Raw genomic sequence first — 14131 nt, 5'->3', positions numbered from 1 at the left:
GGAAACAACAGCCTGATTTTCATGCCTCAAAGTGATTTATCTTCACTTTCTTTCCTTTCTTTCCAAAAATTCAAAATTTTAAAAAGTGAATCTGACCAGCAAGTATTCAGTCTCATTCCAAACATTAATTTATGCTTCTGCCTTATACATAATTTTCAGCCTGCTTTCATTGTTAACCTAATTTTTTTTCTTCCAAAAATAAATATGAGCTTCAAAATTGTGCCTAGTCTTTCTGTAAAAGCTGTGAATGTAAATACTTAAAGTCCCTTTGGGTATTTTAACTCAGAATGAAAATGCAGCTGGCTTCTTATTCACTGATGCATCAATTCCCTTTGTGAAGCCCTTGCAATGATTCTGAGCCACTGGGAAATGTTTTACTGCATACGTTACGCACCTTTGTCAACTGGACATTGGGTGGTGATGGATTTATAAGTAAAAAAGGCACGGAGCCATCAGGGGGAGAGAGAACTGTACAAAAGTGCCACCAGAAGGAGACTAAATATTGAAGGGAGTAACTGATGGCATGGAGGAACTAGAGATGGATTTTATGGTATCCAGCTCGAACAATAAATGAAATAATTCAGGCCTCTTGCCATTAAAAAAAAAAATCCCAGTTCTCAAATTGCATAGCCACCCTCGTTTTGGAAAGTAATGACTTTGACAAACAAGATGGCCAGAGCCTTGGCCCTGACACCTCGGAGACACCCATTGCTCAGCTGGAAGCTCCCAAGATGCACTTCTGGAATAGAGGTGTCAGATGCTTGGCTTTGAGCCTAAGATATGTTTCTCTTTTTTTTTTTCTTATGTTGTTTTGCTTTTATTTTTTAAGTCACATAATAGAACCATTCAGAGCCTACAGTGTTGTGCGTGTAGCACATACTAATACAAGTTAATTACATTTGATGCAAGTCTTAATGGTGTGGAGGGTTTTATGCCTTTCAAAAGACTTCTACTCACTTGATTTCATTTGATCATCACAACAGCCTCGGGGTAGAATAAGACAGCCTCTGCTGGGTGACCCTTTGAGGGCAAGTCATAATCTATCAATAGGGCAAAGAGGCAGGCATAATCTATAATAGCTACTTAATCTTTAGTAAACCCTGCCTTGTTTTGTTCCTTAAACCCTGACATTATTTTTCTTTATTTTCAAAGTAATACTTGTCTATTATAGAAATGTTGAATAGACTGAAGGGTTTAGAAAAGAAAATGAAAACCACCTGTTAGCCCATCACCCAGAGACAATAACTTCAATTAACATTTTGGGTATATATCCTTTCTATTTTTTCTCTGGATCTGCATAGCTTTTCCCAGTGGAGATCATTTTGTATATGTATGTGTGTTTTATCTGATATATTATGTCTTAAATAAATCTTCAAAAACACACAGATCCTTTAATGATCGAATGGGTTCCATCGTATGGCTCTTCCATGATTCCCGTGCTGCCTTGCAGAACTGCACAGCGAGGGGCTCCATCCTAACTGAGATCAGCAGGGAGTGTGAGTGTTCTCCTCCAGGTAGCCTGGAGCCGCAAAGGTTTAAGCAGGTCTCCGGAAACCTATATTCTCATCTTTTCTCTATTTACTGTGTGATCAAGATAAAATGAAGGCTTCATCCCAATAACCTCTTAGTTCCTCCAGTTCCCTACCCAGGGATGCTGCTATCTGGAATACAAATTTATAATCCTAATCTAAGAAGTGAAGATACTTCTTGTGTCCTGAGGATGAGTCAAGGCTTCTCTTATGGCCTTACATTTTTCAACTGGCTTCATCTTCCCTGGTTTGACAGTCTGAAAAGAGTAAGAGACAGGAGGACTAGAAGAAAATGCACACATTTTTCTATTAGGTGCAAAGTTTTAATTCCAAGGGATAATAGCTACTGGGGATTTGAGGATTCACAAGACTTTTCGCATCAAATAAGCAAACGAAACAAAGACAAAGAATAATTTTTAAAAATCTGAACAAAAGACAAGAACAAGAATATTTTTCCTAAGGTAATAAAAAAGAAGTTGCATCTTTACCTGTTCAGCAGGATTTTTGTTTTTTTCTCCCTGCAGCGCCAGCTCTGGGTGTACATAACCATTTTTAACTTTCTCAATAGACCCATACTCATACGCTCTGTCTGATGACAATACAAGGTCCTGAGGGGCTTGCTGTGGGGGAATGTCCTTGGCAACATCTCTAAGCGGGGCTTCAGGGATACTGAACAGATGGATAATAAAACACAAAGTGAGCACCGACGAGGAGAAGAAGAACATGACCTGGAATTCTGTGCCCAGCAGTCTTCCCAGTTCCAGGTGGGCCCAGTCGATGGCACCCAAAAGGTAACCCAGGGCACCTCCCAAACCTGCAAAGCAAGCAAGCAAGAGCTGTATTAGCATTATTTAGAAGCATCGTCTCTTTCCATTTCCTTCCGTGGGAAAGCTCCCTGAGGACAGCGTAGGCAGCCTGGTTATGATGGGAGGAGCTAAGACACCTTGGCCAGGAAGCATGGGTTCAAGGCCTGGCTCTAGCATGCACTTGCTGTGACCTTGGACTTCCTCACTTGTCATACGGGGATGATAATAAAAAAGCAACCTACTGGTAGGGTCACGACTGGAAAATGGACTAGTGCCAGACACGTAGTAAGCGCTTAGTAAATAGTACCACCATCTGAAGTCCATCAGCTTTCTAAACTGCACTCTCAACACTGCTTAAGAACTAAAATTCCTGGCCCTAAAGGGCTCCAAAGAAAACCAGTTTCTGACTGCAATAAAATATAATTATGTATTGTTGTTGATCTATTAATAAGCTTCTTAGGGTGACACAAGTTTGCAGAGACCTAACAGCCTTAGAATCTGTCTTCTTTCATCTATGAAAAGCTAAAGGTGTGGGTGGAGGGATAAATTAGGAGTTTGGGATTAACAGATACACACTACTGTATATAAAACAGATAACAAAGACCTACTGTACAGCACAGGGAACTATATTCAATATCTTGCAATAACTTATAATGAAAAAGAATCTGAAAAAGTATATATACATATATGTATAACTGAATCACTTTGCTGTGCACCTGAAACATTGTAAATCAACTATACTTCAGTAAAATAAAACAAAAAAAAAGCTAAAGGTACTTGTTCCCAGTTGACAGCCACAGAAAAATAAAAACAAAAGCTTAAATATGAATCTTTTTAAATCTTATCCTCTCACAGGACCTGGAGCTGAAGTCTTTCTGGTGCCTTCTTTACCTGCTTGCACTTAAAGACAGTGTGACCTGAGGGAGGAAGGACTTCTCAAAATCGATCCTGCCCTTATGGTCTAATGTTTGAAATTCTACCATTAGTGATTCATTCTCTTGGGTTCCTGTTTTAAAAAGCAAGTGCTCCTGGTACGGACAAGACATTGCATGTCTCAGTGCCCAAATACTAAGTGCTCCTCAGATGGTCCTTCTGGCAGCAGGCACCAGTGACGTCTGAGAACACCAGGCTGCAGCGGGGGTGTACCATGGGGTGGGAGGTTGTCCAGGGAAGTGAGCAGATGAATGCCAAACACACCTTCTACCTACATCACAAGCTTTCGTAGGGCTGATCCTCTGGCAAATGCCTTTACGTATCAACCTCCCATCATGCCTTACCGAAGACAAATATCCACCTAGTGAGATCAGCTTTCTGTTTGTTTGTTTTTATTTTTCTTGTGTGAGTGAAGGCTCCATTTTATTTCCCAGATAAAGACAACATCCCCACGAATCAGAGAATCAAGGAAGAAAACAGAGCTTAAGGAATTCTCTATCTCTAACCCTAAACATTTAAACTTACATAAACTCTGACCCCAGGAACACAGATCTGAACGTCAAATAATATGAATCCCAATTTATCCAGAATGGTGGAAGAATGGATGATTCTGGTGACTACACATTCTGTCTAGTTGCAATTTATCATAGAGGATATTTACAGATAAACAACTGTTTAACCATTGAATTCCAAAAAGACGGCATCATTATCATGCCCTGAGTGACAAAGCATTTTAAGGTGGAATTATGGGAAATGGTGGCCAATGGGGTGCAATGAAAAAACATGTTCTCTGCCAGCAAGGAGTATGTGGCCTAGTTATGGGTGATGTGCATATATATAAACAGATCAGTGGCACATACAGTGACCTGTTTGGATGGTGGGCACCCTGGTAGGCTCCGAGAACGGAAGGCCCTTGAGGGGGTCACACTGTTGCTGATTCAGAGGGCAGCTCTGGGACATATGGTGCGTCTGGATCGCCATTAGACAATGATGCTCTTTATTCAATCATGGAGATGCCATGGATGTCAGAGGTCGTGTGCTGACTCAAGCACTCAACCGAAAAGAACGTACTAAAAGCCCAGCACTATTTGAGGGTCTATCTAAACCAGGGTTTCTCAATCTCAGCACGAATGACATTTGGGGTTGGATAATTCTTTCTTGGAGGCTGTTCTGTGCATTGTAGGATATTTCGCAACATGTCTGGCCTCTCCCACTAGATGCCAGTACAACTTCTCCACTGGTTTGGACGACCACAAATGTCTCCTGACATTGCCCAATGTCCCTCACGGGGCTAAATGGGCCCCAGCTGAGAACCCCTGATCTTAATTAACCCTATGAGAAACTTACACATTCCGTTTTCAAAACTATCATTTGTAACTAGATCAATGGTTGTCATACTGCCATTAAGTTCTCCTATCATGTATGCCTCTTTCTTTCAAACTTATTGTTCCACTGAGCAGAGAAAATATAGAACAGAAGACCCCTACCCATTTGAAAGAACTGATGTGTGAAATAAATCCTCCACTGTGCAACAGAATGGTGGCTTTATTTTATGAATACAAACATGTGGATATAAACATAATGGATTTATATTAAATATTGACTCGAACACTTGAGTCCTACAATTGAAGGGTTTCCTAGTCTAGTTTTGCGTCCACTAGTGTCGTGTACTTCAATAAATATTTATTGAGTACTAAATATATATAAAAAAACGCTACTAACTTCTGGGGATATAAGCATAAATAAGCCACAGCAGCCCAATCGTCTCCTCCTCAGAAGATAGTTACAAACAGAAGAAGCAGATAAGTAAACAGCTGCTTTAAAAAAAACTGTAATAAATGATGTGAGAACTGTGGGCTGGGTACTCAAACAGTAGAGAGGAGCTCTGAAGAGTATATTTATTATTACAGAATTCCTCTTAATCAGCAGTGAAGCTCATAAGAGTTCAATATATCAAGGAATCCAAAGATTTCAGAGGTAGAAGGACGTGTGTAGCTCGTCTAGTTGAATTAGATAAGAAAACCGCAGGCTACAGTGGGTAAGTGACAGGAGACCACATAGAAGGAAGGGTTTGTAATCATGCTGATTTCAATTCCCACCTGTGTGTTTTCTAATCATGTGACCTTGGGCACTTCTCTGAAAATGGGGACAGTGACGCCTCCTTGTATGAGTCTTGTGAGGGTTAACATGATAATACGTGTAAAGCACCAGCACATACAGTGGCAGAACGAGGTCCCAAACCAAGTGCCCTGTTGACTTCCTACAGAAACCCTAATCCCAAAGCCTCATCCAGAAGCAGGAGAAGCTGACTGCTGCACAGAGGGTGACGATCTGCCTGGAGCTGGCCGAAAGGACTTTGTCATTCTAGGCCCAGTGACTAGAATCGGGGGCTCATTTGAGGGCTGAGACCTGGGCTAACCACTGACCTAGTGTGGCCTGTAGCAAGTATGGTGGAAAAAATATGTATCTCGAACCTGGAAAGAGAACTGTTTAAGAGCCTGATCTTTAAAAATATCGTTATAAAGCAGCACTTCTGAGACTTCAATGTGCACGTGAGTCACACAGATGTCTTGTTAAAATACAGGTTGTCTTAGTCCGTTCGGGCTGCTGTAACAAACATACCATAAACTTGGCGGCTTATAAACACCAGACATGTCTTTCTCACAGTTCTGGAGGCTGGCAAGTCCAAGATCAAGGTGCCAGCAGATTTGGTGTCTCGTGAGGACCCACTTCCTCATTGACAGCCATCTTCTCACTGTAATCTCACTTGGCAGACATGGCAAGGGAACGTTCTTGGGCCACTTTTATGAGGGCACTAATTCCGTTCACGAGCCTTCATGACCTAATCACCTTCTAAAGGGCCCATCTCCTGAGAGCATCACATTAGGCATGAGGTTTTCAACATATGGATTCTGGGGGGCACAAACATTCAGTCTATAGCACAGGTTCTGATTTTAAACATGTAGGCATAGGCTGAGGCTCTGCATTCCTCTCACACTCCCCAGTGATACCACGGCTGCTAGTCCAAATATCACTGAGTACTCAGGTGATAGAGCAGTTTGCAAGCCACCTGCCCCACCCTCACCTGATATTCTGGGGAATGAGATTTTATTGTCATAGGATATTTGACCAACAAGCCACACTTGATAAAGCACAGTGATGTGCAGTCCTGTAAAACTAAGGATAATTTGCAGATATTAATAGGTTTCTATGATTTATAACCTGGTAGAACTATTACAGAGGAGTTATAGTTATATTGCCTTGTAGAAGGTTAATCAGATTTGCATCTAACCTAGTTTTTTTTTTCTTTTGCTAAACACACACACATATACATTTATCCTGCAAGAACTTGGGGAACCTGTTCTTTATGTCTTCCCTGTCGGTTCCCTCACTAATCAGTTAAGTAAAACATGCTACAAGTATCTGAAAGTATTCCAATCCTCTCTTCTCTCGGGGAAGGGGGGAAAAATAAGCAAAATGATTTTGTTTGTCCCAAAGCTACTGTGAGACCTAACTAAAAGTTAGAACATGCCTTGAAGGAATAGTAGGCCATTGGGGATATTATTTTAGTAGGCACCATATTAAAACTCTGTATGGAAACATTTAACTTTATCTATTCACACCTTCAGGTATGATGAGGGCCAGCGGAGGGCTGTGGGAACTTACTGAATGCTTTACTTTTTACTTTCTCTGCTTAAACTAAGAATTTTATCTTCAAAATAGTCTCCTGAACAAAGCCTAGTCGTCGCAGCTGCAACAGAGGTTAGCATCAACTCCCACGTCTACATCCAGGTTACATTTATCTCTGCTGCCAACACCAGCCTCCCTGGGGCTCCTGGAGTCAATCCCCAGGCTACTGGCCAAATCATAAGCTGGAGCTTCCAAAGGGCACCTGCTGCCACGTTAGATAACCAGCCTTTACGAGGAAGGGCCCACAAGTGGTCCAGCCTTCTTTATAAAGAAGGCTCCTCCTTCACAGAGCCAGGCCGTGATGTCAAACTCACACCAGAGCCAACCCCATGAGAGTGAATGGCTCGGCAGACAGATATTGTATTTCATAACTAATGATACAGGTTGAACAACGGTTCCTCCTGGAAGAAGTCCAAGCGTATAGAAATATGTATTATTTTTTCTTTTGTTCACAACTATAATAGGTAAAATAGGAAACTGGGAGAGTTTCAGGGTCAAGGAATCTAAAGAGAGTCTGTCTGAGTCAAACGCGGCACATACCACATGCCTGTAACTGCTTCCCTGCTTCAGGTGTGTGACTGAACGACCTCCACGCTGATGGAGAAAGACCTCAAGGTGAGAGAGCTAGCGGTGTGCTGCCAGCTTCCATACCCCAGCAAGGTGACAGACGAAAGACCTCCACGTTCCCGGGAGGCTCATGAGAGAGTCGTTCTGATTCTTTTCTACGTGCTCAGAAAATAGCAATGAAAGTGTCAGCCTAGGTTCCTACCTACACCAAACACATACACACTAAATCCCAGAGAGCTAACGTAAGTACCAGTTACTAGGTGTGTATGAGTGTGTGTGTGAGAGAGAGAAAGAGAGACCTTGACCGCATTTGTTTATCAATAGAAATTGATGGAGGAGTACTCTCACCAAGAACTGTGCTGGGCACGGGAGATACACAATGAACAACACAGACATGACCTGCCCTCCTGGAGGCTGAGTGTACAAGGAAAATCAATCAAAAAGAGGGAAGACACAAGCAGACCTGACACTCCTTTAGATGTACAAGGCAACTCGTCTCTTAAAAGATGTGAGATAATATATTTAAAGTACTGACAATGGTTTCCGTCCACCCACAACTACCCCGGTATTTCCCTGGGCCCTTCCTTCACATTCAAGCTGAGCCAGGATGCCTCATTGCTTGGGGGAAGGACATGAACGTAGAAAGCTGAGAAACAAGAATGTATCTCCTTGCTTCTGAGTTTCAAAGGCCCTTAGGCTCCAAAGGCACAGACGGTAGATTCAGTAGAAAATGTGACTTAAGAACAAGGCTTCCGCTAGGAAGCCGAGGCAGCACAGGCTCAGGAGTGAGTGAGTCCTTCCTTCATGATGGTGGGTCTGAATGTGCATCACGGCGTCCACCGCAGCCTAACCGCTGAGCTGCTCACGTGGGCCTCCTGGAGGAGGTTCTGTGAGCAGCCCCTCCGGGACCCCAGGAAGCTTCTCACGCTGGAATCCATCCTACCTTCTGCTCAGCCTCAGCTACCAGCTCTGCTAGGCCCGGTGGATTGCTGTGTGATGTGGCCCCTTCTCCGAGAAACCTAGGCCTTGGTCACCGAGACCGTCTGGGGGCAAGAGCGCTGCACATGGCCATTTACCATCAAAATTGGGCAAGAGGGGACCTTGCTCCCCCATGTGGAGCAGCCCTCCCTCCTCCTGCGGACCAGAGTCAAGTGGCCCTGTCTGACCCAGGCATGAGAAACAAAGGGGCATCCAGAGATCTTAGGTCAACGGCACCTTTTTTTGTTTGTTTGTTTGTTTTGCGGTACGTGGGCCTCTCACTGTTGTGGCCTCTCCCGTGGAGCACAGGCTCCGGACGCACAGGCTCAGTGGCCATGGCTCACGGGCCCAGCTGCTCCGCGGCATGTGGGATCTTCCCGGACTGGGGCACGAACCCGCGTCCCCTGCATCAGCAGGCGGACTCTCAACCACTGCGCCACCAGGGAAGCCCAACGGCACCTTTTTGTGTCACCTGAAGGAAGCTTCAGGAAACAGAACTTCTGAACCCACAGAGCCCAGAGCACCAGGGCTGGAGAGGATGAAGTCACCAGTGGTCCAGGAAACGACAAGAGGCAGAGCTGCCCAGTTCTGCCCTGTGGTCCTGGACCCATGTATTCTACCTACAGCCACACAGCACCTCATAAAGGCCTTTGACCTGAGGGCTAACTGGAGCCAGGAGGGGTGCCCACCCTCTGCTTGTTCCAGTGGGGTGGTAAGGTGTGGGACGTGACTGGCAGACCCAAGCTTGTGTTCCCATCACTGGGGATGACATATGACGTGGACTCCTGTGCAGGGTCAGCGCTCCGAGTTCCTGAGGGGTGCAACTGAGGTCTGGGAGTACTGGCAACCACACCCAGGTGCACGCTTCTCCTCTGGGGACAAGGGTCCAATGAAAGTAAGTTGCTTGCCACTCTGCCCCTCACCCTGGTGTTCGGGCCACCCCTGAGTGGGCTGGAGTGCAGGCCCCATCTCCCTCACACTGAGCTGACCGATGGAGAACCGGGCTGGGAATTCTTCCTTCCCCATCACCTGGTCCCAAGGGGATGCCCCTGCAGCTCCAGGTGTGAGCCTGGGGACAGGCCTTGGGAAGCAGTGGTGGATGACACAGGGTCAGGACAAGCTGCTTGTCTGACCTGGAATGCTCCACGTCCATCCTTGAATGCATTGTTGCTGGACTTAACTGTCAACTGAAAGACAAACGCACAATGCAAGAGCTGTGAGATTTGTAGGAGCCTTGTGATCCGGCCTGCTGAGCAAGCAGAAGAACGAAGAAATGCTATGCTTCCTTGAAGGCCAGGTGGCTCCCAGAAGTCTGCAACCTGCCTTCACCCTCTAATCCCAAATCTTCCCGCTTCCCCTCTTCCCTTCGCACAAAAGCAGCCCAAATTCTACCCCGAATTAAGATGGTTCTCTAGGAACCATCTTCTTGGGTTGCTGGCTTCTGAATAAAGTCACTATTTCTTCCCCATCAAAAAATAAATAAAATAATTTTTAAAAATTAAAAAAAAACCCACAAGGCTTCCCAGGGTAGGCAGGGCATTCATGATGGGTGTGCCTATACTGGCGAATCCCTAAGGCAGTGGAGGAGGTGGGGAACCTCCTCAGAACCTCCTTCCTCCAGGTAGCTTGGGGGATCCAAGAGCAGAAGGGACCAATACTTTATTTCCTGGGAAGACCCCAGGGGGATATTAAGACCTCAAGAAAGAAATGGCTATGCGGTGGATAGAGATAGATGAGCTTGTGTGTCAGGCTCTGCTCTAGGTGCTTGGCATTTACGACTCATACAGTCCTCAGAACAACCTCTGAGGAAGGTACTACCACTGATTCCTATTATTAGTGGTAGTTACGTTCTAGAAAGTCTCCACAAGCCCTGAATTCGTGAATACTAAACTACTGCTCTGAGGGGAAATACCGTGTTAAGTTCCATGTGAGCCTCTAGTCTCGTTTTCATCAACTGATCAACCTTGTTTTACGTGTGTTTCTGCTTAAAGATATCTTATTTAATATACAGTTGTTTCATTAACATGGAACCCATGGCTAACAGCACTATAACCTACACCTGAACAAAACTTATTAAACATATTTTCTCCATAAGACACATCACAACGTTCTTGCACTGATGAATCCGAGACAGTGCTTTCAGCACCACATTTAGGGCCACTGTAAATAGTGAAATCACCAAAAAAAATGCAAAGAAAAAAATTGGCACTAAATATTCCAGTAAAGGGACATCTGTTTACAGTGTGAGAATCAAAACAAGAAGTCAGAGTGTCACCTTGATCAACCACAGCCGGGAACAGGCACATTGGATGACTCAAAATTTTTCTCCTCCACTCTGCAGCTGCCTGCAGTGATCTCAAACAAGCTACAAGTATCGATTGTGACGGCAAAAATAAATTTTAGTGAGCAGATGACCTCACAAGTACAGAATCCATGAATAAGGAGGATCAACTGTATTTTCATCTCTATTTTAGAGACAAGGAAATCAGAGCACAGAGAGTTTGCAGGTCACAGAGCTCCCCTCATACGGGCAGGCGTGGGAAGAGCAGAATGGCATTGGGGGTGGAGGGAGCTGAGAATCCCCGGGTTCTGAAAGGGCCCTGAAGACAAGGATGAGAGCAAATGCAACTGTGACCAGTTGAGCCTGACCACTGAGACACCGGGGGACCAGGGACAGCCCAGTAAATGCCAGTGTGAACACATGATGCTAAAACCCAGATCCCCCCTGCCCTGAAACCTTTCTACTCTAAGCTCTCAGAATTTAGATGTAACCCTTGGGGAAAGGGGTGGGAGAATATTCCAAAGGGACTGACACTAAGTTTTCTCCATCCTGTGCCAATGGGGCTTAACACAGATGCAATTAAATTAAGTTTGGGGTTTGGGATTCACACCCATTTCAGACATGAAGATTCACCCAACATTTTCCATTACCGAGCATCGGTTATGCTGTAGGCTAAAAAATTTGCAGCAAAGCAATGCCAGAATCATATACTTCTTAATCAAACACACGCATGCAGAGAACTGGGGGAGTGTTTGCCGCAGAGGGTAAGAGCACTGAGACCGCATTTTGTGCTCCTGTGAAAGCTGCTGACATGTCTAATGCAATGATGGTTCCCATAAAAGCGTTCACCTTATCTCAACATTTTCTAAAGGCAAGTTTCTTGATTTGAGTCTATGAATGGCTACTGCTACCCTAATTCAGAGAAGGTTCTTGAAACTTCTCATTTTCTGACGTGACATGTAAAATCTGACTCCTGTTCTTGCTTAAAGATTAGAAATAGTCAAGTCACTGATGGGCCCGATTCTGGAGCCATTTGTGGCTTCCATGAGTTTTCTTTAAGTCTGCAGAACTAATATTTCAGTTCTGAGTTGCAGCAGCTCGTTTTACTGTAAGGTAAATTGTTGAGCACTTTGCAAAATGCTTTAACTCCTACTAATGGGGACCAAACAGCATGGAGCACCTACGCCAGAGTGGAAAAGCTCAGGACTAAGTCATGAGCTGAATCAGGCAGCCCTTGTGGACACAGCAGGTCCTCTCGGTACCCCCATCCCAGCCCTTTCTCCAGCAGCCGCTGCAGTGACCAGTTCTAAGCTAGCCTTGGCCCTCTTTGCTCAGGTACCTTGCCTGAGGGAACCCACACTCAGGTGGGGCAGCACCCACACAAGGGAGGTTAAAACCCACGGGAGCACCCTTGGCCGGTGGAGACCGGAGCCAATGCATTCACCTCCCCAACTTGATCCTCCCAGCTGGAGAGTTCTGAGATGCACTTCATAAGGCTCCCTGGAGGGTCCTGGTGAGATAGAGGCAGCCACTGAGAACAAAGGCCAACTCTGTAATGCTTCCTGTATTGGCCTGTTCCACTCCCCCCCAGTTCTCTCACTCTCAATCTCTGGAATCCTTTCCCCAATACGCTATGTGCATACAGACCTTCCCTGGGGCTCAGCTTTGAGGTGAATCCAAACAAAAGCATGACCCAGGTCTCTGGTTGGCTGGCTGGCTGGCTGGTTGGCTTCTGCCCCTGGTCTAGTCTACCGCTACTCAGCTCTGTGACCTTGGGTTAGTCACTTACCTCTTGGCAACACAGCTTCCTCATAGGTAAAATGAGGATGTTAAAATAGAATATCGGTCTCATCAATATTTCTTCAGCCTATTCCCAGAACTATTCTAAGCACTGGTGATACAGCAACAAACTGGAAAGATAATATTCCTGTCTTCAGAGAGCTTATATGTTGGCTATAGAGGCAGACAATAAACAACAAACAAATGAACAAATAATATATTATCAGGTAATCAGGAACACATCACTGAGGAGGGGCTATGCCACCAGACTGTAACAAAGAGTGAAAGCAAACCAAGCTGGCCAATTGGTATCTGGGGAAAGATTTCTGGCAGACAACGCAGCCCCGTCTCTAACCTGCCTTTGAGATTCTTTGAGAGGTAGGTGCTGAAATGGGAAAAGAAATGGCAGTTTGGAGACATTAACCGTTTTGCCCTAAGTTATTCACGTCACCCTCAAAGCTGAAGTTCCTGTATCCTGGCTTCTGCTCTGCCCACATCCTTTCCAAGCTGCCTGAGTGAGGCGATATGAAAGTTCACCAGGGGCAGAAGCTTCAAAGGGAACCCAGCTGATGAAAGAAATCCACTCATGCAGCAATGAGGCCTAAAGGAGAAGTGAAAACTGACTCTAACATGAAACATGGCTTCTTGCCACCTGTATAGGTTCGGTCAAAGGGGCCCATATCTGAAATTTATTTTTAGGACTCGTTTTGTTAGTTCTTAATTATTTCTAATCTGAGCATTTGTTTCACTAGCATTTTCATGCACACTTTGAAGTATTAAAGAAACAGAAAAATCAAAAGAGGCTGAGCCTAAGAAGTTACCTATTCTTCTTCCAAAGATGTACATGGGGCAAGCTTCTCACTGAGTCATTATATACAAATAAAACTTTCACAGGTCCGGCGGGAATGGAGGAAATCTAATACACATAAGCATTTGGTGTTGAATCCTTTTAAATGGTTCCTTGCTCTGGACCCGGGACCACTTGCCAGGATATTAATAACTAGCATTGTGTAGAGAGTCACACCGCTGTGAAGAAACAAAAGTTCAGAAATACTACGGCGACTCAGCAGAGGAGGAGCCAGGATGTGAGCTGGGACGGCCTTCACCAGCATGTCTGGTCCCAGCCTCCTCTGGTGGGATGGAGCCCACTGCTAAGGAGAGCAAGGCCTTGGGTTAATCTAGCAACACAGGCTTGGTTAGAGGCATTCTGACACAAGGGAGGAATCTCCTTCTGGTGAGTGTGGGTTCCACAGCCTCAGAAGCACCCAAAGGTGAAGGCATGGGGTGAAGGCATGAGGGTGGATCCACTAAACACAGCATATCTACCACATTCACCAGGGATGGAGGGCAGATAGAGTTACCCTTAAACATAAGAGACAGAGAAGCTGGAGGACTAAAATGTCCTTCTGGAAGCCAGTAGGGTCTTTTCTTAAAAAAAAAAAAAATCAGAAATATGCTGGAAAATATTTTGGCAGTGAACCCTTTGACACTTACTCACAAAGCATTTGGAATTGTTGGGCCTGGACTACAGCTCTGAAATAAATAAAAAAGAATTTCAATTTACTCGA

The 14131-nt window shown here is 44.8% G+C and overlaps 1 protein-coding gene across 2 annotated transcripts in view; it reads right to left on the bottom strand.

Annotated features, from left to right (window-relative positions):
• SLC45A2 (solute carrier family 45 member 2) overlaps positions 1-14131 on the bottom strand; it is a 33891-nt gene that overhangs the window by 10744 nt on the left and 9016 nt on the right. For both annotated transcript variants that reach the window (XM_033421303.2, XM_004266020.3), the window contains exon 3: positions 2018-2343. In XM_033421303.2, the coding sequence (XP_033277194.2) occupies positions 2018-2343 (326 nt within the window). The remainder of the gene's footprint in view (positions 1-2017; positions 2344-14131) is intronic.

Source organism: Orcinus orca, chromosome 3 (genome assembly GCF_937001465.1).
Source record: "Orcinus orca chromosome 3, mOrcOrc1.1, whole genome shotgun sequence".
In the NCBI taxonomy this organism is placed as follows: domain Eukaryota; kingdom Metazoa; phylum Chordata; class Mammalia; order Artiodactyla; family Delphinidae; genus Orcinus; species Orcinus orca.
This window is presented reverse-complemented; position numbering and strand designations above follow the sequence as displayed.